General features: G+C 40.4%; 1 protein-coding gene across 1 annotated transcript in view; it reads left to right on the forward strand.

Moving 5' to 3' along the window:
* Positions 1-25,727, forward strand: part of POLR3B (RNA polymerase III subunit B) — a 124,082-nt gene continuing 98,355 nt past the window's right edge. The window contains exons 1-9 of the mRNA XM_061417190.1: positions 1-563; positions 4,152-4,184; positions 6,369-6,425; positions 6,510-6,574; positions 12,516-12,591; positions 14,421-14,521; positions 15,782-15,873; positions 17,845-17,962; positions 19,448-19,556. Coding sequence (XP_061273174.1) covers positions 492-563; positions 4,152-4,184; positions 6,369-6,425; positions 6,510-6,574; positions 12,516-12,591; positions 14,421-14,521; positions 15,782-15,873; positions 17,845-17,962; positions 19,448-19,556 — 723 coding nt within the window. The 5' untranslated portion in view covers positions 1-491. The remainder of the gene's footprint in view (positions 564-4,151; positions 4,185-6,368; positions 6,426-6,509; positions 6,575-12,515; positions 12,592-14,420; positions 14,522-15,781; positions 15,874-17,844; positions 17,963-19,447; positions 19,557-25,727) is intronic.

Below are 25,727 nucleotides of genomic sequence, written 5' to 3' on the forward strand. Positions count from 1 at the left end.
GTGGCTCAGACTGTAAAGAATCTGCCTGTAATGCCGGAGACCGGGAAGATCCTCTGGAGCCTAGGAAATCCCATGGACAGAAGAGCCTTGCGGGCTACGGTCCATAGGGTCACAAAGAGTCGACACGACTGAGCAACTAACACTTTCTAGTATTCTTGCTAGGATAATGGAGTCTGGCGGGCTACAGTTCACGGGGTCCTAAAGAGTCGGACTGACTGAGATCGCAGGAACAACCTGCCTGGATTTCAGATTACCCACGCGAGACTTCCGATGGACACTAGAGGGCGCAGTTTCCCGGCTCCACCTCAGCCACATCCGGGTTCAACCGCAGGTTCCGACCGACAGCAGGCGGAACCTTTCTTCCTCCTATTAAGTTGTGCGGCGAACCCTTTAAGACACCACGCAGCGCTCTCCACCGGTACAGCGGATACCTTGACGCAAGGGAGGCGCACGTGAGTATTCTGCTTAGTGCCTGTTTCATCGTGAGTAGCATGGACCTGCTTGCGGAAGAGTTTGGGAACCTGACCCCGGAGCAGCTGGCTGCGCCGATCCCAACTGTAGAGGTGAGTGCAGGGCAAATGGTGAGCGGAAGGGGCCGTGATGCGTCCCCGAGAGGCGTTGCCCCGAGAGTCCTGGCCGTGGAGAGGGGCGGGCCGCGTCTTCCGCGCATGCTCAGGACTCAGCGCTGGCTCAGGGCTCAGCGGGTTCACTCCCTAGCCGGCTGCTGGACCCACGTGCAATGGTTGAGCTGGGGCAGCTGGCAGGCGCCACGCTGGCCTAGCAGCCCCGCCCACGGCTCCGGGGTTGAACCCATTCTAGTGTACGTGTGTTGTCAGGGGAGGACTGACTCTTACCCACCTTGGGGGACGTATTGCTTGCTTCCTTATAAAGCAAGGTCCAGGGAGCTTAGGCTCCCACCGCTGGCTGTGGTGTTAAAACCAAATCTTCTGAATCCCAGGCTAGTAATTTCTCCTTTTCGCCGGGAACTCAAGTTGGGATTGCAAGAGTATTTTAAGTGCCCAGAAAATTTACTCCAAATTTTAAGTGTTTTCTCGGGGAGTACCCCTGTAGCTTTCATCAGCTTCTGAGAAGTTAAGGATAACTGTCCTACTCTGAGCTGCCTGATGAAGTTCAGCTGTTGATATAATTTTATTTTCTGGAAAGGTACATATAACTTCTCTGGGGTTCAGAATTTTAGTTGGCATCGGTTGGGGACATGGAGAAATAGTCAAGGGAGAGATTGACGTAGCGGGAAGAAGACACTTGAAACCTGGAGGCAAGGCCATCTGATATTTTTGAGAAATAAAAATAAATCCAGTAGTATCAGAGTGTGAAAAAGTAGAGGAGAGATTAAAGGTGACAGATAAAGGTCCTGGTTATGAAAGGTTTTGTTAGACATTTGAAGGAGGCCTTGGATGCTATTGACAGGTTAAACAGGAGAATGACTAACAAGATCAATGAATCAATTTCTTTATAATCATTCTGCAAATTACATTCTGAGGAATTACAGTCAGTCTATTAGATTCTGAGTGCCTTCGTACATGGTAATTTTCATCGGGCAATACTGGATTTTTAACTTCTTTTGTTTGTTTATTTTATATTGGAGTATAGTTGGTTTGAATTTTTAACTCTTGAACTGCTATTTAAAAGCCAGCATTTACTGAGCACTTATTATGCGCCAGCTCTGTTCAAACCTAATGAGCATTATGTTATTTAATCTTCTGAAGCAAATAGTATTTTTGCCCCATTTTGCCAATGAAGATTTTTAAGACCCAGAGAAGTTAAGTAACTAACCCAGTGTCAGAAGGCCATTAAGTGACTGTTGGGGATTTTGGATTTCAGCAGTCAGACTCCAGAGCTCCTGACTTTAACTGTTGACTGAACTGCTTCTCCAGAGAGCTGCAGGATTTCTGTTTCTTCTCTGAATTTGCAAAGCCATGAAGGGACCAGTAACATATTTCCATTAAACATATTTAAAAATAAGAGTTCCTCTTCCTGACCCTCTGCATCCAGTCCACCATCCCATCTTAAGGGCCCCAACTACAAAATGTACTCAATTCTGACATTCCCACTGTTCTCCAAGTCAGCCACTGTCATCTCTTACTTCCTTGGCTTCTTACTTGTCCCATTCCAGTCTATTCTCTGCTCTGTCACCAGGGCCATCAGTTTAAACATGCAGATATGTTCACATTGCTCCATTGGTTAAAATTCTTGAATCTGCCCATTGCTCTCAGGGCAAAAAAAAATCTAGTCTTTACCATATTGTTAAGACTTTTCTCAATCTGGCCACTCTAGCTTGTTTCTCCCCACTTGCCCCCTCTCCACTCCAACTCCTCAAGCTCTTTCTACTCTCCTCATGTAGTCCGTTCTGGTCTGTCGTTCGTTCTTTGTAGATTTACATCCAGTAAAATGCAGAAGTACTTACTTAGTGTTCATTTACGTTAGTTTTTACAGATATGTATACCCAAATAACTACCACCCCATACAGGATATAGAACATTTTCATCATTGTAGAAAGTGCCCTTTTCAGTCTAAGCCCTACACCATCATTTGATTTCTGTCATCATAGATTAGTTTTGCCAGACTCATTTCTTTTGTGTGTGTGTGTGTTGATGTTTGGTAGAAACCAATAAAATTCTGTAAAAGCAATTGTCCTTCAAGTAAAAAAAAATTTTTTTTTAAAAGATGACTTTTTTTTAAAGAGTAGTTTTAGGTTCAGAGCAAAATTGAGAGGAAGGTATAGAGATTTTCTATTTACACCTGCCCCCACTTACCTTTTCTTAAAAAATGTTTTTCCATTTTCCAGATGGCCTACCTCCCTCTCTGGCCACTCCTCAATCTCCTTTGCTCAGTGTGCTTTCTGCTGCTCCAAGTGTTGGAGTGTTTCTGATCTCACTTTGTGGAGCTCCTCTCCATCTACACTCCGTAGGTGGTCTTACCTGTTTCATGACTTCCACTGCCGTCTGTCTGCTGACTTTCCCTGACTTAGATCTCCAGGCCACTCTTCCCAAGTTCCAGACTCCTTTGTTGTCTATTTGGCATCTCCAACTGCATGTCTAATGGATATCTCAAACTTAACACGCCCCCAGCCAAACTCCTGGTCGCCCCTTCACACTAAACCTGCTTCCCCGGCAGCATCCCTGCCTCCTCGTCTCCAGAAATGGCAGCGCTAAGGTGTCAGTCTCAATTCGTCTTTCTCAGATTCCTGCATCTCATCTACTGTCAAGTCCTGTTGACTCTGACTTCACATCGTGTTTTCCTAGGCGACAGTTTCTCACTTCCTGTATTGTTATCAGCCTAGAGTATTGCAGGGAACTCCTAAATGATCCCTCTGCTTCTAACCTTGTCTTTTCTCACCCCAGCAGTTGGAGTGATCCAGTTAAAATGGATCACATCATCTTGTCACTATTTTGCTCAAAACCTTCTAGCACTTCTCCGTTGCCCAAAGTCAAAAAATTTTACAGTTTCTTACAAGGTCTTACATGATCCTTGGGCTCTTACTCAGAAACTGTGTTTTCTTACTTTAGACTCAGTTCTAACCATTTGTCAGATTTCCCATGAACAGATCAGATACCATTCATGAAGAGTTGTATCATGGTAGGCTGTTTACAACCCCAGGAAGGTGTGAAGAGCAGGCCTTAGAGCTGAACGTGGCAGTTTGCATCTGTTTAAATAGGTGAACACCAGGTGATATCTTTCTTCAGCCTGGGCTCTGGCCAGGCGCCAGTTGAGAAAAAAATAGGAGGGAGAAAGAACTCCCTTTGGGTTTAAACCAAACTCTCTGAAACTTACTAATACTTCCCCTTTCTCAAACTGGCAAACCCTGCTTACTCAGGAAGAGTCATGAGAATAAAATAAAGATGAAAAGTGCTTGGAATCTTGAGTCATCAAAAAGAGATTAAAGTATATTCTGTTTAAGAAATCTGTGGTTTATATATGCTTGTGTGTATGTCTATGTTTGCATGTACATGTACAGTACATATACGATTTCCATAAAAAGGTTGCAATGTAAAAATTGTTCTTTTTGTTTCCACTTACTTTCTTTTGCTTACTGTGATAAAGTCAGTCACTTTTGGTACATTAAAGTAACCTCATGAAAATATGTGATCACTGACACAGAGTTCTGATACTTTTATTGTTCTGATTCACAGGAAAAATGGCGGCTGCTTCCAGCATTTTTAAAGGTAATTAATATCTAATAACAGTTATTTTTCCAATCAAGAATCAAGAAATAAGCCTTTTTAAAATTAAATTTTTATCACCAACATTTTTTGACTTTGTACAACTGTGCACTTTTCTAAGTTTTAGAAATATGAGAAATTATAAGGCAGTAACCCTGTCCATAAAGTACTAGGTAGGGGATTGTAATCTAATTTTAGAGGTAGGAAGTAGTTTATGTTTTCACTTGGCATAGGAATAATACAAACCAAAGGGTACAAACCAAAGTGCTGCTGGCAGAAGATTGATGCCACAGGTGGTCAGAAAGGGCCTCCTAAAGGAGGTGAGACATAAACCACATCCTCAGAGGAGAGGAGGACTTCCCAGTTGGCTCAGTGGCCTGGCAGAGTGCAGTCCATGGGGTTGCAAAAGAGTCAGACACGACTTAGCAACTAAACAACAACAACAAGAGGAAAGGAATTACCTAACCTGAAAGGTAGGATGCGGGGAGCATGGCTTAATAAAGGTCCTCTAGAGGAGGATCCACAGGGTCTGTTGAAAACAGAGTCCAGTCTGCTTGGCTGGAGTGGATGAGTGGTTCGGACAAAGGAAGTACAGATTATAAGGTTCCTGTTATTGAATTTCAGTTTTAAAGAGCTTATGCTAAATAGTAGCAGGTTCCACAATGAGAGACCACTTGACACCCAGTAGGATGGCTATAGTTAAGAAAGAAAGACAATAACAAGTGTTGATGGGGATGCGGAGCAATTGGAAGCCTCACACTCTACTGATGGAGATGCAGCTGCTTTGGAAAACAGCCTGGCAGTTCATCAGATGGTTGAACATATAGTTACTGTATGATCCTGCAATTCTACTCCTAGGCATTTACAAGAGGAACAAAAACATATGTCCATGCAAAACCTTGTACACAGATGTTCATAGCAGCATTATTTATAATAGCCAAAAATAGAAACAACTCGAATACCAACTGATGGATGGCTAAATGAAATATGATATATCCATACAATGCAATGTTTTTGGCAGTAGAAAGTGCCAATACAATGTGGATGAATCTTGAAGCATTATGCTCAGTGAAAGAATAGAGGGTTGAAAAATGAGTCAAGTTTTTTCCATCTTAGTTCTGTATTATTGGCAGAAGGGAGCATGCTGGCATATAAGGTTGGGAATTGTCAAGGCCAGATTTCTTACCAGTTTTTACAGTCCATGAGCTGCTGAAGAGTCTGGAAAGCATGTCTGTGAGAAATAGTGGAAGAACCTCTTCAGCCTGGAAGAGAGGACATAAAAGAGATATGGTAACTAAATGGACTGTGGTGGAGAAGACATTTTCTCCAGAAAAGACATTAAGCCCATAGCCGGGGAACTGCGGAGTGTTAGACTACAGATCATTATAAGAGTGAATTTTCCCCCCGACAATCTGGACTATTTCAAAATGGGATAGCTGCTTAGTAAGCCAGTGAGATCCCTCAAAAGAAGTGTAATTGAAGCAGAGGCCCTGTGATGCTTTCTGTTGGGTGTATTTTAAAAGTGTTGAACTAATTGTGTTTGAACATTAATGTAAAAAGTTGAACACGTTACAGTCCTTTTCAATCTTAAGACTTTGGAGTCTGTGTTTAGCATTTCAGGGTTTTTCATAGCAGCACACAGCACTGTCTGTGTAGCTGTACTGACTTTTGAGATGAAAGGCAGTCACTGGAGCTGATCTGTTCATAGATCCCTAGGATTCACCTTGCTTTCAATTTTAAATGCATTTATTTTTGGTTTCCTTAATAGAGATTCTTATTTTTCCCCCTCATTCTTCTAAAAGTGATATGAAAAACCAGATACGGGGAAATCATAAAATCGCTTACATAGGAGCAAGAAAAAAAGAAAAGGCATTGTTTGAGGGTTGGAGAGATGATGCTTGATTGCTATATTTTTTTCTTGGATTTTTTTTTCTTGCCTCGGGAGTCATTAGGTATATATCTTGAATTCCAAACATCAGGTTGTTTTTCAGGGAGGAAAGTTTGAGGGTGTTCTAGTAAGATGGAGGAGAAATGGAATGAGGACATGAAAATAGAAAGTTTTGCTAAGTAAAATTTATGGACTTTTTGTGGTCACTTTGGTTTTGGGAAAAATTTATAGATCAGGTTAAGCCCCTCGTGTAATCTGCTATTTTGTTGCTAACCTGCTTTTATTTTTTATTCATTTAGGTGAAAGGTCTTGTGAAACAGCATATAGATTCCTTTAACTATTTCATTAATGTAGAGGTAAGCATCAGATCTTGGGAAAGGATATGATTACGAATGAACTGGAAGCTAGAGTCTTTCCTCATGTTACTCTTTCCATTGCAGATAAAGAAAATAATGAAAGCCAATGAAAAGGTTACTAGTGATGCTGACCCCATGTGGTACTTAAAGTAAGGAACCGACTACTCTTAGTTTGCTATTTTGATCATGTTTAACATTTTTGTGTGTTTATCTGACTTTTTTTTTATGGTGATTGTAGTTGCTATCAAAATTCTTTTAATTCTCCTTTTTTGTTTTGAATAGGAAGATAATTATCAAATGTTCAATTTTTAATTGGTAAGCTAATGATAACAAGTAGTTATGAGTGAAAAGTTACTGAAACTTACGTTTAAGCCTTTCTTAAAAACAATTTTAGACTTAAAGAATTACAAAAATAAGACAGAGTTCCCAGGTTACCCTTCACCCAGTTTATGCTGATGTTAACATCTTATGTAGTCATAGCACAATTAGCCACACTGGGAATTCAGCACTGATACTATACTGTGAACTAATCTTAGGTTTCCCACAAATGTCCTTTATCTGGTCCAGGATTCAATCCAGGACCTGCATTAGGTCCAGGTGGCATAGGTCTCCTTTGTCTTCTCCAACCTGTGGCAGTTCCTCAAGTTCTCTTAGTCTTGGTCTTTCACGTGACCTTGACATGTTTTTGACCTTGACACTTTTGAAGGATTCTGGTCAGTTGTGTTGTGAAAGGTCCTCAATTTGGGTGTGTGTGTTTTTTGCTCATGGCTACATTGGTTTATGCCTTTTTGGCCTCAGAAGTGATGCTTTGTGTCACTCTCACTGCACCATATCAGGTGGTATAGGTGTCAGTCTGTTTTATTCTTGGTGATTTTAACTTTGTTCATTTGGTTAAGGTGTATCTTCCAGGTTTCTCCACAGTAAAGTTACTATCTTTCCTTTAGTAATCAGTCGCGGTCTTACAGGATGATCCTTTGAGACTGCAAGTGTCTTATTTGTCATACCATGTTACCCACTACTTTAGCATGCATTGGTGATTTTTACCTTTAAAAGTAATTACTTTGTTAAAAAATTAAATTAAAAAAAAAAGTAATTACTTTGGTGTTTATCTAGTGGCCAGTATATTTTTCTGTCATTCCTTTTACGTTAATGTAAGATTTCTACTGTGAGCAGAGCTTTTTTCTTCCCCTCAGTTTCTTTCTATTCACTTCAGTTTAGTTCAGTTCAGTCGCTGTCATGTCTGACTCTTTGCAACCCCATGGACTGCAGCACCCCAGGCCTCCCTGTCCATCACCAGCTCCCGGAGTTTACTCAAACTGTTGTCCATTGAGTCAGTGAGGCCATCTAACCATCTCATCCTCTACTGTCCCCTTCTCCTCCCGCCTTCAATCTTTCCTAACATCAGGGTCTTTTCAAATGAGTCAGTTCTTCACATCAGGTGGCCAAAGTATTGGAGTTTCAGCTTTAGCATCAGTCCTTCTAGTGTATAGTCAGGACCTGATTTCCTTTAGAATGGACTGGTTGAACCTCCTTGCACTCCAAGGGACTCTCAAGAGTCTTCTCCAACACCACATGACTACTGGAGAAACCATAGCTTTGACTAGACAGGCCTTTGTTGGCAAAGTAATGTCTCTGCTTTTTAATAAGCTGTCTAGGTTGGTTATAACTTTTCTTCCAAGGAGCAAGCGTCTTTTAATTTTATGGCTGTAGTCCTCATCTGCAGTGATTTTGAAGCCCAAAAAGATAAAATCTGTCACTGTTTCCATTGCTTCCCCATCTATTTGTCATTAAGTGATGGGACCAGACCTTTTAGAACTAACACCCAAAAAAGTTGTCCTTTACATTATAGGGGACTGGAATGCAAAAGTAGGAAGTCAAGAAACACCTGGAGTAACAGGCAAATTTGGCCTTGGAGTATGGAATGAAGCAGGGCAAAGGCTAATAGAGTTTTGCCAAGAGAACGCACTGGTCATAGCAAACACTGTCTTCCAACAACACAAGAGAAGACTCTACACATGGACATCACCAGATGGTCAACATCGAAATCAGATTGATTATATTCTTTGCAGCCAAAGTTGGAGAAGCTCTATACAGTCAGCAAAAACAAGACCGGGAGCTGACTGTGGCTCAGATCATGAACTCCTTATTGTCAAATTCAGACTTAAATTGAAGAAAGTAGGGAAAACCACTAGACCATTCAGGTATGACCCTTATGATTATACAGTGGAAGTGAGAAATGGATTTAAGGGACTAGACCTGATAGATAGAGTGCCTGATGAACTATGGACGGAAGTTTATGACATTGTACAGGAGACAGGGATCAAGACCATCCCCATGGAAAATAAATGCAAAAAAGCAAAATGGCTGTCTGGGAGGCCTTACAAATAGCTGTGGAAAGAAGAGAAGCAAAAAGCAAAGGAGAAAAGGAAAGATATAAGCATCTGAATGCAGAGTTCCAAAGAATAGCGAGGAGAGGTAAGAAAGCCTTCCTCAGCGATTAATGCAAAGAAATAAAGGAAAACAACAGAATGGGAAAGACTAGAGAACTCTTCATGAAAATTAGAGATACTAAGGGAACACTTCAGGCAAAGATGGGCTTGATAAAGGACAGAAATGGTATGGACCTAACAGAAGCAGAAGATATTAAGAAGAGATGGCAAGAATACACAGAACTGTACAGAAAGGATCTTCATGACCCAGATAATCACGATGCTGTGATCACTCATCTAGAGCCAGATATCCTGGAATGTGAAGTCAAGTGGGCCTTAGAAAGCATCACTAGGAACACAGCTAGTGGAGGTGATGGAATTCCAGTTGAGCTATTTCAAATCCTAAAAGATGATGCTGTGAAAGTGCTGCACTCAATATGCCAGCACATTTGGAAAACTCAGTAGTGGCAACAGGACTGGAAAAGGTCAGCTTTCATTCCAATCCCAAAGAAAGGCAATGCCAAAGAATGCTCAAACTACTGCACAATTGCACTCATCTCACACGCTAGTAAAGTAATGCTCAAAATTCTCCAAGCCAGGCTTCAGCAATACATGAACTGTGAACTTCCAGATGTTCAAGCTGAGAACATCCCTCTGAGAAAGGCAGAGGAACCAGAGATCAAATTGCCAACATCCGCTGGATCATGGAAAAAGCAAGAGAGTTCCAGCAAAATGTCTACGTCTGCTTTATTGATTATGCCAAAGCCTTTGACTGTGTGGATCATAATAAACTAGAAAATTCTGAAAGAGATGGGAATCCCAGACCACCTGACCTGCCTCTTGAGAAACCTGTATGCAGGTCAGGAAGCAACAGTTAGAACTGGACATGGAACAACAGACTGGTTCCAAAAAGGAAAAGGAGTACATCAAGGCTGTATATTGTCACCCTGTTTATTTAACTTCTATGCAGAGTACATCATGAGAAACGCTCGGCTGGAAGAAGCACAGCTGGAATCAAGATTTCCGGGAGAAATAATAACCTCAGATATGCAGATGACACCACCCTTAGGGCAGAAAGTGAAGAGGAACTGAAGAGCCTCTTGACGAAACTGAAAGAGGAGAGTGAAAACGTTGGCTTAAAGCTCAACATTCAGAAAACGAAGATCATGGCATCTGGTCCCATCACTTCATGGGAAATAGATGGGGAAAGAGTGGAAACAGTGTCAGACTTTATTTTTTTGGGCTCCAAAATTACTGCAGATGGTGATTGCAGCCATGAAATTAAAAGACGCTTACTCCTTGGAAGCAAAGTTATGACCAACCTAGATAGCATATTAAAAAGCAAAGACATTACTTTGCCAACAAAGGTCCGTGTAGTCAAGACTGGTTTTTCCAGTGGTCATATATGGATGTGAGAGTTGGACTGTGAAGAAGGCTGAGCGCCGAAGAATTGATGGTTTTGAGCTGTGGTGTTGGAGAAGACTCTTGAGAGTCCCTTGGACTGCAAGGAGATCCAACCAGTCCATTCTGAAGGAGATCAGCCCTGGGATTTCTTTGGAAGGAATGATGCTAAAGCTGAAACTCCAATACTTTGGCCACCTCATGCGAAGAGCTGACTGATTGGAAGAGACCCTGATGCTGGGAGGGATCGGGGTAGGAGGAGAAGGGAACGACAGAGGATGAGATGGCTGGATGGCATCACCGACTCAATGGACATGAGTTTGAGTGAACTCTGGGAGTTGGTGATGGACAGGGAGGCCTGGCGTGCTGTGATTCATGGGGTTGCAGAGTTGGACACGACTGAGCGACTGAACTGAACTGAACTGAATTGATGGGACCAGATGCCATGATCTTCGTTTTCTGAATGTTGAGCTTTAAGCCAACTTTTTTACTCTCCTCTTTCAGTTTCGTCAAGAGGCTCTTCAGTTCCTCTTCACTTTCTGCCCTAAGGGTGGTGTCATCTGCATATCTGAGGTTATTATTTCTCCCGGAAATCTTGATTCCAGCTGTGCTTCTTCCAGCCGAGCGTTTCTCATGATGTACTCTGCATAGAAGTTAAATAAACAGGGTGACAATATACAGCCTTGACGTACTCCTTTTCCTTTTTGGAACCAGTCTGTTGTTCCATGTCCAGTTCTAACTGTTGCTTCCTGACCTGCATACAGGTTTCTCAAGAGGCAGGTCAGGTGGTCTGGGATTCCCATCTCTTTCAGAATTTTCTAGTTTATTATGATCCACACAGTCAAAGGCTTTGGCATAATCAATAAAGCAGACGTAGACATTTTGCTGGAACTCTCTTGCTTTTTCCATGATCCAGCAGATGTTGGCAATTTGATCTCTGGTTCCTCTGCCTTTTCTCAGAGGGATGTTCTCAGCTTGAACATCTGGAAGTTCACAGTTCATGTATTGCTGAAGCCTGGCTTAGAGAATTTTGAGCATTACTTTACTAGTGTGTGAAATGAGTGCAATTGTGCAGTAGTTTGAGCATTCTTTGGCATTGCCTTTCTTTGGGATTGGAATGAAAGCTGACCTTTTCCAGTCCTGTTGCCACTGCTGAGTTTTCCAAATTTGTTGGCATATTGAGTGCAGCACTTTCACAGCATCATCTTTTAGGATTTGAAATAGCTCAACTGGAATTCCATCACCTCCACTAGCTTTGTTCACAATGATACTTCCTAAGGCCCTCTTGACTTAGCATTCCTGGATGTTTGACTCTAGGTGAGTGATCACAGCATCGTGATTATCTGGGTCATGAAGATCCTTTTTGTACAGTTCTTCTGTATATTCTTGCCATCTCTTCTTAATATCTTCTGCTTCTGTTAGGTCCATACCATTTCTGTCCCCTATCGAGCCCATCTTTGCCTGAAGTGTTCCCTTGGTATCTCTCATTTTGTTGAGGAGATCTCTAGTCTTTCCTATTCTATTATAATTTTATTTATATCAATATGAACTCATAGATAGTTATTTTATTATTTGCATCATAATCCAGTACTGTCATTATTTTATTTCTCAAATAATCCCAGATTTGACCATAGGAAGCTTCCATCGAGTTGACCTTTTAACATGCGCCTGTTTTGAGCACTCCTTTACTTTCTGTTACCATGAGATGTGGTTCATGTAGTATTTCCTTGTTCCAGCCTGGAATCAGTCATTTCTCCAAGCGTCCTTAGTCTCCTCTTCTGGAGAGTAGTGTTTTAGACACCAAGATTTGGGTACTGAAGTCTCAGTATACAGAGCTATACTTATTGTTTATTCAGTCCTAGGATATACAGAAAGTAGTTTCAGAATCATGACTCTGTGAGAATAAAATTTACTAATATTTGTATGTTGCTTTTCTTATAAGAATGGTAGCAAACTGTAGATACTCTTGCATTTGCTTTTTTCCTTAAGTATCATTTTTAGGAAGCGATAATTTCAGTATTTTTGTAGAGATTTACCTTTTTTTTGTAAAAAAAAAAAGTCAGCTTGATGGTATTTCCTCTCCTTTGTAAACCGTGTGTTCTATGACTTCAGGATCTCCAATTGTAATTTTTTAGTTTGCCATCCTCTGCAAGATAAACATTTGTCAAAAGTGTAATCTCATATTTGGAAGGAAAATAGCTTGATTGTTTATATGTTCTTTGAAGAAGTATAATTGATTCTGGAATAACTTGCCTTTCAGATATCTTAATATCTATGTCGGGCTCCCTGATGTTGAAGAAAGCTTCAACGTAACTAGACCAGTGTCCCCTCATGAGGTAATTACCAACCACAATTTAATTGGATTTGTTTGGCTTAATCGGAAGAGTCAATACCCTTAAAATATATTCTTAAAAAATGATTTAAAGATAGGGGAAAAATATATTCTCCGAAAAGAGAGAAGACAAAGAGTTCAAAGTAGTTCAAGAAGGCTGAGGCTGCAGCTGTCATGATAATTCCTCCTGACATTGAAGAAAACTCATGGGTGTTACTGCAGTTAGAGAAAGAGGACGCAAAGATTTCTTGGAGGGATTTTGACTCTTGGAGAGATGGAGAGCGTGGGAGAGCCAGGTGGGTGGGCAGTTGTGGGGCCCACAGTAAGACTTGGGGTGCAGGTACTGCAGGCTCTGCCATACAACTCTATTCCTATTGATAGCAGAGAGCATCCGAGGGGGACACAAGGGTCCCTGAGGTCGTTTTGGGGTCCTGTCCAGTTTCATTCCCATTTGAAGGGATTGTTAATACCAAGAATATCTGCCTATCATGGGTATTACCTTAGATTTATTAAAAAAGAAAACAAGATAATATTTATATAGTACTCTGTACCAGCACCATTCTAAAATACATATTCATACTTTTAGGAATTAAAGTTACTCACATGACTGAGATACAGAAAGTTTATTTAAAACTTAATTGGTAGAGCCAGGATTTGAACACAGTCCAGAGTCCACACTAACCATCATGCCAGCCTACTTTCTGTCAGGCCTGAAGAAGGCTTGATCTAATTAAATAAATGGTGTAAGCAATGCTTACTGGTCAATAATAGGGCTTCACTGGTAGCTCAGATGGTAGAGAATCTGCCTACAATGTGGGAGACCTGGGTTTCCATCTCTGGGTTGGGAAGATCCCCTGGAGAAGGAAATGGCAACCCACTCCAGTGTTCTTGCATGGAGAATTTCATGGATAGAGGAACCTGGCGGGCTACAGTCCCTGGGGTCGTGAAGTATTGGACACAACTGAAGTGACTATTTTAAAACCCTAGGTACAATTAGGCTAGAAAAAAGTTTATATTTGTCTTTGGTTTAGTAAAAGCCCAAGAGAGGATTCAGCATCATGAATTATATGACTGGTGTTCAGAGGAATTCTCTTTTTGAGACCACAAGCCATCTGATGACCTTCAATATAATAGAGAAGTCTTCGGAAGATGCTGGTGGGTTTCCTGTGTCCGATCACGGCCCAGGCGAGGGCATCACTTAGTGAGTCATGGCCATGTAAAAAAGTAAAGCTTGCACCATCAATTCCAAAATTTCTGCAAGTGACTCAGAAGCTGTTAGAATGACGTGTTGAGTGATTTGTGCTCTGACATGCCACTTGCAAAGGAATTTTGTGATACAGTTTAGTTTATTTGAAGAAGACAAGGAGATACAGTTTAATTTTTTTAGTTTGTGTTTGTACACACTTCAGTTATGTGTGTGTGTTCAGTCTCTGAACTGGTTGTTAACTGTTTTGAGTAGGCCAGCCACATTGATGACTTTCCAAGGTCCCAGTTTGCAAAGAAGGATCTAACGGCTTCAGAGATGTGGAAGGAGACTGGTGATAACATCAGGTCAGGGAGTAGAGACTCAGTCCAAGATTTATTGTCCCATTTCTGGGCTGGCAGGGGCAGGGTTGCTGTGGCAATGTCTAGATCCGTGGATGGCATTGTCCCCTCATGGAGAAGGTAAGGTCATAACTCCCAGTTCCCTTAAGGCAGCATGGGGGCAGCTGGGTACGGTGGAGGGGTCAGAGTCCAGCATGGACCTTATTCTGCTTGAGATTGGCTCTTCGAGGCTGTTGGGACCCATTCTTTCCCCAGAGGAGGAGCAGTGATTGTGTGATTCTCTTCCAGTGCCGATTGCGGGACATGACGTACTCCGCTCCCATCACAGTGGATATCGAGTACACCCGAGGCAGCCAGAGGATCATCCGTAATGCCTTACCCATTGGCAGGTGAGGCCTGATGCGGCCTGCATCGCGGCCCTGTGAGGTGACCCCCAAACAGTGCTGACACACGCCTTGCCCCGTTCTCTCATCTGAAATGTGGGGGAATGGAGCCTCCTTCACCGGGTTGCTTTATGGGTCTGATGAGTCAGTGTATGTAAAACACGTGGAGCAGCGTTCATCACGTTGTTGTGCTTCAATTGTGAAGTTAAGGAAACTGCTTCCATTTCCTCCTATAACTGCAGGCTGTTAGGGAAGCACAAGGTAAGATAGCATTTCCTTCAACTTTCCTGGGCCAGTCTTCTTGGTGGATTTTTGCATATTTTGAGTTTTCTTGGAAGAATGAATGTTCATAGCAGTATATAGGGGAGAAGTTATTTGCCCAGGACAAGTTTGGAAATGATAGCACCGGCTGGCATTTTTGCTGTCTGCTTTTCCTAATTAGGGAAATGTATTGACTCTTCTGTAGAAATGGACCAGATCCACAATATTGTGTGTTTACTAATGATGTTGGACTTTAAACACGACACAAATAATTGTCACTCAAGTGTTGCCCCTTGCCTCAAAAGAACTTAATAAACATGCATTTGTTTATTATTAAGCCAAGAGCTCAATAAACATCCATTTGTTCATCAAATATGCACCAGCTACATGTTACTGTCATGTGCTATGCTGGTACCTTTATCAGGTAAATAGAAGATACTTAAGACATTGCTCACTTGGCTACATTCTCCTCATTCTTCACTTAGAAAAAGAAATAGGGATATTAAAAAAAAAAATTAATCTTTGTTTTAGCACAACTGTTTATCAGTGTTAAAAGAGAAGAAGTTCTCTCTTATAAATGGACCATACTTGTGTCCAGTTAAATCTTAGTTCTTTTTCCCAATTGCCTGGTTAGTTCTGAGAGTCTCTGGTTCCTTACACTTGGATTCATAGTGCTATTTCTACGTGACTAAGGCAAGTCACTTTGTTTTCCACGAATGAAGACTTGCTGCCATTTGTTGACTGTCACTCAGGCTTGTCTGCAAAGTTGGAGGGAACCATGGATTTGGGTTTTTGGTATCTGTACCAGAAAAACAGTGTAACTGAGGACATAACTTCGTTTCGCTCAGCTCTCTCCCACAATACCATCCCTCTGCCTTTCCTCACATGTCTGACAGGAATGCAGACCCCTCAATGGTGTGTGCACTGGCCAGCTTGTGTTCTGTTCAACCTTTTTGCCAGTGACCATCTGAATATGATATTTTCTTTTTGTTTTATTTTAAACAGAATGCCCATAATGCTACGTAGTTCAAACTGTGTTCTTACAGGAAAAACACCAGCAGAATTTGCTAAACTGAATGAATGTCCTTTAGATCCAGGTAGGTGTGATTTCTTAGATTTCCCCTCCACTTCTTTTGTTGTTGTTGTTGTTTTTGCTTTTGTTTTACTCTTGCTGTTGATTTAGCATTTTTTTCTCAGAAACAAGATCAGCTTTTCTTCTTTTAGTGAATTAGGATAAAATTTTGTATGCAAAACATACAGCAGTTTGGTTCCAACTTTAGTCTGTTGGTCTGTATTTTTAAAGATATGTTGTTTCCTCTTTTATTTCAGGCTCAAAACTTTAATACTTCAGTTCAGTTCAGTTCAGTCGCTCAGTCGTGTCCGACTCTTTGTGATCCCATGAACCGCAGCACGCCAGGCCTCCCTGTCCATCACCAACTCCTGGAGTTCACCCAAACTCATGTCAATTGAGTCCGTGATGTCATCTAACCATCTCATCCTCTGTCGTCCCCTTCTCCTCCTGTTCTCAATCTTTCCCAACATCAGGATCTTTTCAAATGAGCCAGCTCTTTGCATCAGGTGGCCAAAATATTGGAGTTTCAGCTTCAACATCAGTCCTTCCAATGAACACCCAGGACGTTCTGGTTTATTGCTATGGTTTATCAGGCTGTCTCTTTGCTCGATGGTGTTTTTTGGTATGCTTAAAAATTCAAGAATAATCTCACTAAGTTTTTTGTCTGTCTCATCTGAAAAGACACAAGTAGCTCACTTCCGGCTGTTTTGAATGCCATATCTGGGCAAAAAATGAGTCTGTTTAAATTTTTTAAAGTTATATTTTGATACTTATTTCTAGGCAGTTTTTTTTAAGCTTCGTGCTTAGCAGTTTACAGAATGTTCTTTTAATTCCTTAATTCATGTTTCACTTTGATTTAGTTCATGGTTAATCTAGTTCCTTTATAGTTGCATATATTGCATCCCTGATAGCTCAGTTGGTAAAGAATCTGCCTGCAATGCAGGAGACCCTGGTTCAATTCCTGGGTTGGGAAGATTCACTGGGGAGGGGGTAGGCCACCCACTCCAGTATTCTTGGGCTTCCCATGTGGCTCAGCTGGTAAAGAATCTGCCTGCAATGCAGGAGACCTGGGTTCGGTCTCTGGGTTGGGAAGATCCTCTGGAGAAGGGAAAGACTACCCACTCCAGTATTCTGGCCTGGAAAATTCCATGGACTGTATAGACCATGGGGTCACAAAAAGTCGGACACGACTGAGCGACTTATGTAGAATCTGAGAAGCTTTTGGAAAGAGGATAACACAGAATGTGGCTTTACTAGAGCAGTAATAAGATGTTCCATAAGTCAAATATATTGCCTTGTTTTTGCTTATATTCTGAAGGTAAAACAGTCTCACTTTATCCCATTCTGAATTGTGTGCAGAAAAGCTTAACAATGTTTTATGAGTTTTGTCAAGTATAGAATATATTTTTGAAACCTGATCTTAATTTGCCATTGTCAATGATTTGTTAGAAAACTTGAGCGAATTTTAATTTATATTGAAGATTGTCAGTTATTTCTGTGCTTATAAAATCTGAAGACTAATTTGTTTGGCTTTTTTTTTCATTCACTTCTCATATGTCAAGTCCTGATGATCCATAGACCAATAAGATGCATTCCTTGTCCTCCAGAAATTTATCTTGTGGCTCATTTGTTTAAATCATGTGCTAAGACTGTTAACAATTTGTATAACAATATTGACAAACCCCTTTAAATTAAGGAAATGGCAGCCTACTCCAGTATTCTTGTCTGGAGAATTCCATGGACAGAGGAGCCTGACAGGCTACAGTCCATGGGGTCGCAAAGAGTCAGACACGACTGGACTACTATCTCTCAGCACCATAAGGTCATGGTATTGAGTTGGCTGATAAGTTCATTTGGATTTTCCTGTAAGATGTTATAGAAAAATACAAATTAACCTTTTGGCCAACCCAATAGAAAGACTAGGAGCTCGGTGCCATTGCTCAGTCATGCTGTTGGAAGAATGGCTGGTGATGCTTTTCTTGTTTCCCTCTGGCAGGGGGCTACTTCATCGTTAAAGGAGTAGAAAAAGTTATTCTTATCCAAGAGCAACTGTCTAAGAACAGGATCATTGTGGAGGCCGACAGAAAAGGGACTGTGGGTGCTTCAGTTACCAGGTATGGATGGCAGAGTTGGTGTTCTTACGAAATATTGATCATCCCATTGGTGTCAGATGGCGATCACTGAATACAGAAGTAGCCCGTTATTTCTCTTCTATAACAGGGAGTGTGATATTTAAACTAAACTATCTAGCATTCAGTTGATTGTGTACATCTGTGTCAGAGAGTACTGATTTAAAATTTTTGGTGATGAAAAGTGTGAGACATTGTTCAAAAGGCCATTAGTTATTTTATCCAAGTTCAACTTGGCTCCAGTCCATAGGGTCGCAAAGAGTTGGACACTGAGTGACTTATACACATTAAAGGAACATTAAAGCATTAAAGGAACTTTTAAAAAAAGTTAACAAACAGTTCTGGGAATAAAAAATACGTGGCATGGTTAAGATGTCAGTATGGAATAGACTTTCTCTTCTGATGACTTATAATGAACTGCTCAGCTTAGAGTTTCGGAATTTTTCTTTCTGGTGAAGAGGCAGCTATCAATAGTGCGCATTTGTTGAGCAGTTAGTAGGAGCCAGAGCGTGTATTAGGTGCGTTATATATATTTGTCACCTCTGCCCTCCAACATAAGTGCTGTTATTTTTAGGTGAGTAACAGGCCTTGCTCGCAGCGTGACATTGACCATTAGAGGAAGCCAGCATTTGGATCAAGATGTAATAATTTTGCAACCCACATCTTCCTGTTGTATGCAGCTTTTGAAGCCAGGGCAATCAGGATTTGAATCCCACAGTTGTTTACTAGCCATGAGGCACTTGGGGGCGAAATTACAATATTTAACTTCTCTAAGCCTTGGTTTCTTTCATACATGATTTAGGGACAACACTGCAAAATAAGTGTTAGTATGTAGGAGATTAGAGCTAATGTTCATAGAGTGAATAACAGTGCACAGTATGTAATAGGTGATCAGTGTGTGTTATTATTGTGGTGGATGAAAGCTGGGAAATATTTTTAGATCCATCAGGAAAGTTTCAGCTAACTGAGCTATGAATAGGAGATTCCTTAGTTTCTTTTGGCTTCACTGTATACCAAAACTGTAGGATGTTTTATTGGATTCTTATTTTAAAAATTCATGGTGTTCATTCATTTCCTTGTGGTTTTCCCATTGTGGGGTAGGCTCATTTTAAAGGTTTTCTTTTCAAACATATAAAATTGATCAGAAATATATCCCATATTAGAACAAAGCAGTTCAGGTGGAATCAAAGTGAAGGAGGTTAAAATGAATTGGTGATTGTTGCTTATTCACCCACAGAACTTCTGTCATAATCTCACAGCTAAAGAAACAATTCTAGTGTTCTAAAGTGTTTGTGGAAGTGGCAGAGGAGGCTGGAGAGGACTTGTGTGTCTTTAAAAGGTACCTGTTTAGAAGGACCTTACTGATCGTTGCTGATCACTGGAATCTTATTGATTGGTAGTTATTGCTTTTGCATGTTACTAGTTTGAAACTAGGTGGGATGTAGTTTAACCAACTGTGTTTTCTTACAGCTCTACTCATGAGAAAAAAAGCAGAACCAATATGGCTGTGAAACAAGGACGGTTTTATTTGAGACATAATACTTTGTCAGAAGATATACCCATTGTCATCATATTTAAGGTGAGTCTGCAAGTATCGTTTGAAAATTATAAAGAATTATTTTATACTTTTATATATAGGTTAGAAAAATTGAGCCTGCAAATATCTTCTGAAAATTACAAATTTTTTATGGTTTATTTTCATATATAGGTAGAAAATTGAGCACAAGGAGTTCTAGGAATGTAAAGATTTGTGACATAGAGAAATTGTCAGGCGTGTAATATAAATTGAAAGCTAGTGAGGCTGGGGTTCAGGTATTTTTAAAAGTAGTGATCTATTCTTTAAAATGGAAACACCATAAGGAATTCCAAAGATACAAAAGGGTGAATAGTGATGAGTAGGCCTCTCACCCACCTGGACCTAAAAGCGTGGTTGTCCTGCCCAGCAACACTGGTTTCTGGTGCGTCCCTCTAGAGCTAGTCTGTGCGTGTACAGCACCTGAGTATGTTGTAGGTTTCTTTTATGTTTTGTTTTTCACTTACATTGGAGAAGGAAATGGCAACCCACTCCAGTACTCTTGCCTGGAAAATCCCATGGACAGAGGAGCCTGGTAGGCTACAGTTCCACGGGGTTACAAAGAGTTGGACACGAGTGAGCGATTTCACTTTCTTTCACTTTCACTTACATAAACTGCACCCTATTTTGCACTTAGCTTGTTTTCTTTTTTGTAACTTACATCTTGAAGATAGAGTTTTATTAGTTCATATACAGTTACTGTTTTTTTTTTAATGGTTCCATTTATAGGTGTACCGTAATTTATTTAACTATTGTCTCATCAGTGGACACACAGCTCTTGCTATTTCAAAGCTACTGTAATATTTTATACAGGGCAAGGATATCTGCAGGCTAAGTTTCTAGAAGTGTAATTTTCTAGGTCACAGAGGATGATCTGAGTCTTTTGTTCTTTTTTATGGACTTTGGGATCCCTGTGAATTTTTTCATAGATAATGAATCTTTAAGCTAAATCTGATTTTTAAAATCTTCTTTGTGAATTGTTGACTTAGAACCCAAAAGACATTTTCCTGTAGAAATAATGTTTAAGTGGTATTTACTGTTCAGTCACTCAATTGTGTCCAACTCTGCAACCCTATGGATGCAGCACGGCAGGCTTCCCTGTCCGGCACCATCTCCTGGAGCTTGCTCAAACTCATGTCCGCTGTGAATTTTTAAATTTACTTCTTATTGCCTTTCTTTGAAGTTTATGTTATTTGTAATTATAATTTTTGTAAAAGACAAAGTAATTCTGTCTTTACTTGAAGGGAATCCCACATTGCCCAACGCAGTATCTTGTGTACAGAGTGAGGTTTAGTGGATAAATTTTACCTATGTGAAATTACATCTCCAGCAGAGGGCAGTATGTTACCATGCATGAGAAGGACTTTTATGGACAATTTCAGAGCTTTATAAAGATGTGTAGGACTGCTTTCCCTAGACCAGAAATTATAAATTAATTATAATGCAGATACTGTTATGTCACTCATATGGAAAATGGATCATTAGACACATGCATGCATTAAAACCAGAACACTTCTAAATACTAGGCGACTTCACTTTCACTTTTCACTTGCATGTATTGGAGAAGGAAATGGCAACCCACTCCAGTGTTCTTGCCTGGAGGATCCCAGGGATGGCGGAGCCTGGTGGGCTGCTGTCTGTGGGGTTGCACAGAGTCGGACACGACTGAAGCGACTTAGCAGCAGCAGGTGACAAAAGTTTGATAAGACAGTTTTTTCTGTCAAATTTAATATTATGTTGTAAATGTATACATATTCATAGCTGACTTAAATCCTTTCTAGAATGGGGCTGTAACTTAATAATGTGCATTTTTATGCAGCCAGTAGTTGAGATTTCCAGCTTCTCCATTTCTGATTGTAAAATAGTCCTTACATTGAATTGAGAAAGTCACTAAAAAGTGTAACAACGTTGGATAAAGTTTTTTAAGACCTTTTTTCCTTTGCTTTTGAAGTATACACATTGATTTTATTTTACTTTTTTCAGTTAGCAATGAATTTTGAGTAACTTTCCTCATCTATAAATAAAATCCACATCATTATTTTTACTAGGTATTCTATGGAATTCATGTATATAATATCTATTTAAGCAAATTCCTATAGTGGGACATGTAGGTGTCTTTTTTCCCTAAATTTTCACTCTTATGCACAGTGCTGGGCATCTTTATATATACATGTTTGTGTGTATTGCTGATTATTTTGTAAGACTTAATTCCTGGGAGTGGGATTATATATTTTTTAAACACTTACACGTTGTTTAATTTTCCCCCTAAATGTATTCATTACATTTTAATCAGCTGTGTATACTAACTAAAATAAATATTTGAAAAATTTTAGGTCAAATGAATACATTGGTCACACATAGTCACTTTTTTTGGGTCTCTCACTATAGAGTTGCTTTAATGAACTTGCTTATTAACCACAGTTAAGACCTTCCCATTTGGGAGGCAGCATAGAATGAATATTGGATGTCTTACCATCAGGCAGATCCAGGTTGATTTCCAGTCTCTTCACTTACTAGTCTGTGTGGCCTTGGATAGATTTCCCAGTCTTCCTGAGTCTTGGATAACTCATCTAAAGTGAGCATTTTACCTAAGTGGGGGGGGCGGGGGAAGTTTCTTTGAAGAGCAAATGAGATAATATATTTTTTGCAAAGTAGACTGCATAGAAAGACAATGCTATTTCTTTTTAGTGAGTCCTCTTTACACATTTAACGTCAGAAGCCCGGGAAAATAAAGTAGGCTACCAGAGAAATCACATCATTTCTCTTTTTGTGTTGTGTGGCCCTAACACAGACCTTGACAGTCATTAGGACTTGATGGTTGTTGATTGTAGCCAACAATTGGCTAAAAGTGACAGAAGCAGCAGGGTTTCCAGACTCCATGCTGAGTCTGAATATGACGGATAAAGCTTTTAAGACCTAGATCAGCCTTATTTATGGACTTGAATTACAACAAAGGTTCTCCTGCCCATGAATCTTCCCCACTTTTATTTTTTGTACCCCTCAGTATTTAGCAATTGTGCTGTGACGGCATCTGCAGCCTGAAGATTTTTATGGAAAAAGAGGACAGATATCAAGGGGGCTGGGCATTGCATAATTTTGAAATTTTTGGTCTTTAAAGAGAAGAAAAATTAGAGTTCAAGTGAGTGAATGCAGTTCTTTTGTTATCTGCATGGACTGCTTCTGGTAATGATAGGTTGACTTCTGTCTAAAGAAAAATCTCTGGCTTCTGAATGTTAGATATTTTAAGAACTTAACCCTTTTCCCTTCTTCACATAATATGTTGCAACGTATCACCATTAGCTTGTGTATCATTCTCTTTTGCTTATTAGTATTCTTCTTTCTGTCTCTAAAAATCACACTTTTAGTCACACTGAGTGGATATCCAAGGAGAAGACTTCCTGCCACTTTTTAAAGAGCACGTCCCCTTATTTTTGTTCTTATTGCTGATTGCCAGACTGGGTGACCTTCCGTGGAAATGTATTATCTCTGCTATTTTTTCATGCGGTTATTAAATAGCCTTCACTTTTGACTTATTCGTTAGGTGAAATGATTTCAGATATCTGGAGTACAGAGTTCCATATAAAGCTGGTTTTCAGATGTCTAAATTATGTCTGTAGAGCAAAATGGTTGGGCACTTTGCTGTCGTTTCCATAGCAGTATGTCATTTATTTGTAGCTGTGACTTCTGAAGGCTAAATAGTCATAAAGTCACTTCCGTCTTTGGAGCTGGAGCGTTATTGATGACGACCTGACTGAGTTATCACCCCGTGTTTCAGTGATCTGATATAGGAAGAGTTTAGGGCTTTTAGAGCTAAGCTTTGGCACAGATCATTCTTCTGCATATAGGGTGTCATTTACTGTGTGACGTATCTCTGGCATATCTTTGTTTCATAGCGGAAAAATATTTGGAAGGCCTAAGCAGTCTGTTTAGATTCATGTTAGGCCGCTCGAGAGTTTTGTGCAATTAAAGACTTGCTCCTTAGATCAGCATCAGGGCAACTTGAAGTGGCAGCTTCAAGGGAAGACTCTTTCGTTATTATTAAACACCAAAAGAGACAATCAAGAACACTGTCTTTTTTGCTTGGAGATTACTGAGCTAAAAAGTATTAAGGTGACATACGGACCTTCATGTGGTTTAGGTGTTGTCTTGCCGAACGAAAGGGGGCTGACCCAGAATGCATCTGCCGTTTCAGCTCTAGGATTCTGTTTGTTTCAGCGAGGTCTTTTCCTGCTGTATCGTTTTGCCTCCTTGGTTTGGCACCTGTTCTACACAGATCTTATCTCCTTTAGTGGTTTTTTTTTGTTGTTTGTTTTCTTTAGTGTTGGGGCTTTCCCTGAGAAGTGAGACTCCTTAGTTACAAAGTTTTATGTTCGAGATTTTAGAGAAAGATGACTGCAAACTATTGCCTTAGTGTTGTTTTTGTAAAAATATGTTGGTTCCATTGAAACCCATTATTTTGAGAGATTGACAGGTAAAAATTAACTTACATTCTAACTGGCTTTTCACAGAGAAGAACTGTCGTCTGTTATTTCTGAGTGGCTCCTTGGCAGACCACAAGGGATAGATGGTACTAGATGGATGCCATCACCATCAGAGTAAATGTAGCTCTGTGTTTGGTTAAAGGATAATCTAGGGTTGTTCTTTTTTTTAAATTAGAGCTGATAATTTTTTAGGATTGCTCTTCTTTAATCCATGAAAGACTAAACGTTTGTGTGTTTTTCTTTTTTTGACTGCGCTAGGTCTTCATGGAGGCACACAGGCTTCTCTAGTTCATGGAGCCTTAGTAGCTCCACTGCATATGGGATCTTAGTTCCCTGACCAGGGACCAAACCCTTGTCCCCTGCATTGAAAGGTGGATTCTTAACCACTGGCCCACTAGGGAAGTCCCAGAAAGACTGTGTTTTAATGAATTTGTGTAGTGTTTAGAGTTGCTGTCTAGTGTCCATTTGAATAAATGCATTGTATCAGAGATAAAAAAGACATGAAAACTGACGTGAAAATTAACATATAAAAAAAAGATTTGTATCCTGAAAACTTCTTCATTTTGTTCACGAAACAAAAAAATTTTTCAAAACAAGTTGTATGCTTAAAATATTAAGTTTAGTGGATTTAACTCCCAAAGTTGGTTTATTAGTTATCTGTGCTGAGTAACAAATCACAACAGAGTCTCTGTTGGTCAGGGGTTTGGGCCCTGCTAGACTGAGTAGTCCTGGCTCAGGGTCTTTCATGAGTCGAAGCCGTGAAAACCTTTCATTCATGTCAGCTAAGGCCTCAGTCATCTGAAGAATGGATTGGAGCTGGAGGTGGCTGACCCTCAGGGTAAGAGACCTGGTTCCTCACTGTTAGCCCTTCCTTCCATGGGAGCTGGAGTATCTCCATGACATGGCCACTGGTCCCCAGAGGAGCCAGCAAGACTCCAGAGTCATACCATGGTTCCTACCTTTTATCTATAGAAGTGAGTCATTAAGTTTAGCCCACACCTAAGCAGAGGTGCATCTTGATGAGAGTGAAAGAGGAGAGTAAAAAATCTGGCTTAAAACTCAGCATTCAAAAAACTAAGATCATGGCATCCAGTCCCATCACTTCATGGCAAATAGATGGGGAAGAAGTGGAAACAGTGACAGATTTTCTTTTCTTGGGCTCCATAATCACTGTGGATGGTGACTGCAGCCACAAAATTAAGACATTTGCTCCTTGGAAGAAAAACTATGACAAACCTAGACAGCATATTAAAAAGCAGAGACATTACTTTGCTGACAAAGGTCTGTATGGTCCAAGCTATGATTTTTCCAGTAGTCGTGTATGGATGTGAGAGTTGGACCATAAAGAAGGCTGAGCACCAAAGAATTGATGCTTTCAAATTGTGGTGCTGGAGAAGACACTTGAGAGTCTGTTGAACTGCAAGGAGATCAAACCAGTCAATACTAAAGGAAATCAGTCCTGAATATTCATTGGAAGGACTGATGCTGAAGCTGAAGCTTCAATACTTCGGCCACCTGATGCAAAGAGCTGACTCATTGGAAAAGACTCTGATGCTGGGAAAGATTGAAGGTGGGAGGAGAAGGGGACGACAGAGGATGAGATGGTTGGATGGCATCACGACTGAGTTTGAGCAAACTCTGGTAGATGGTGAAGGACAGGGAAGCTTGGTGTGTTGCAGTCCATGGGGTCGCAAAG

This window comes from Bos javanicus, chromosome 5 (genome assembly GCF_032452875.1).
Source record: "Bos javanicus breed banteng chromosome 5, ARS-OSU_banteng_1.0, whole genome shotgun sequence".
Classification (NCBI taxonomy): Eukaryota; Metazoa; Chordata; class Mammalia; order Artiodactyla; family Bovidae; genus Bos; species Bos javanicus.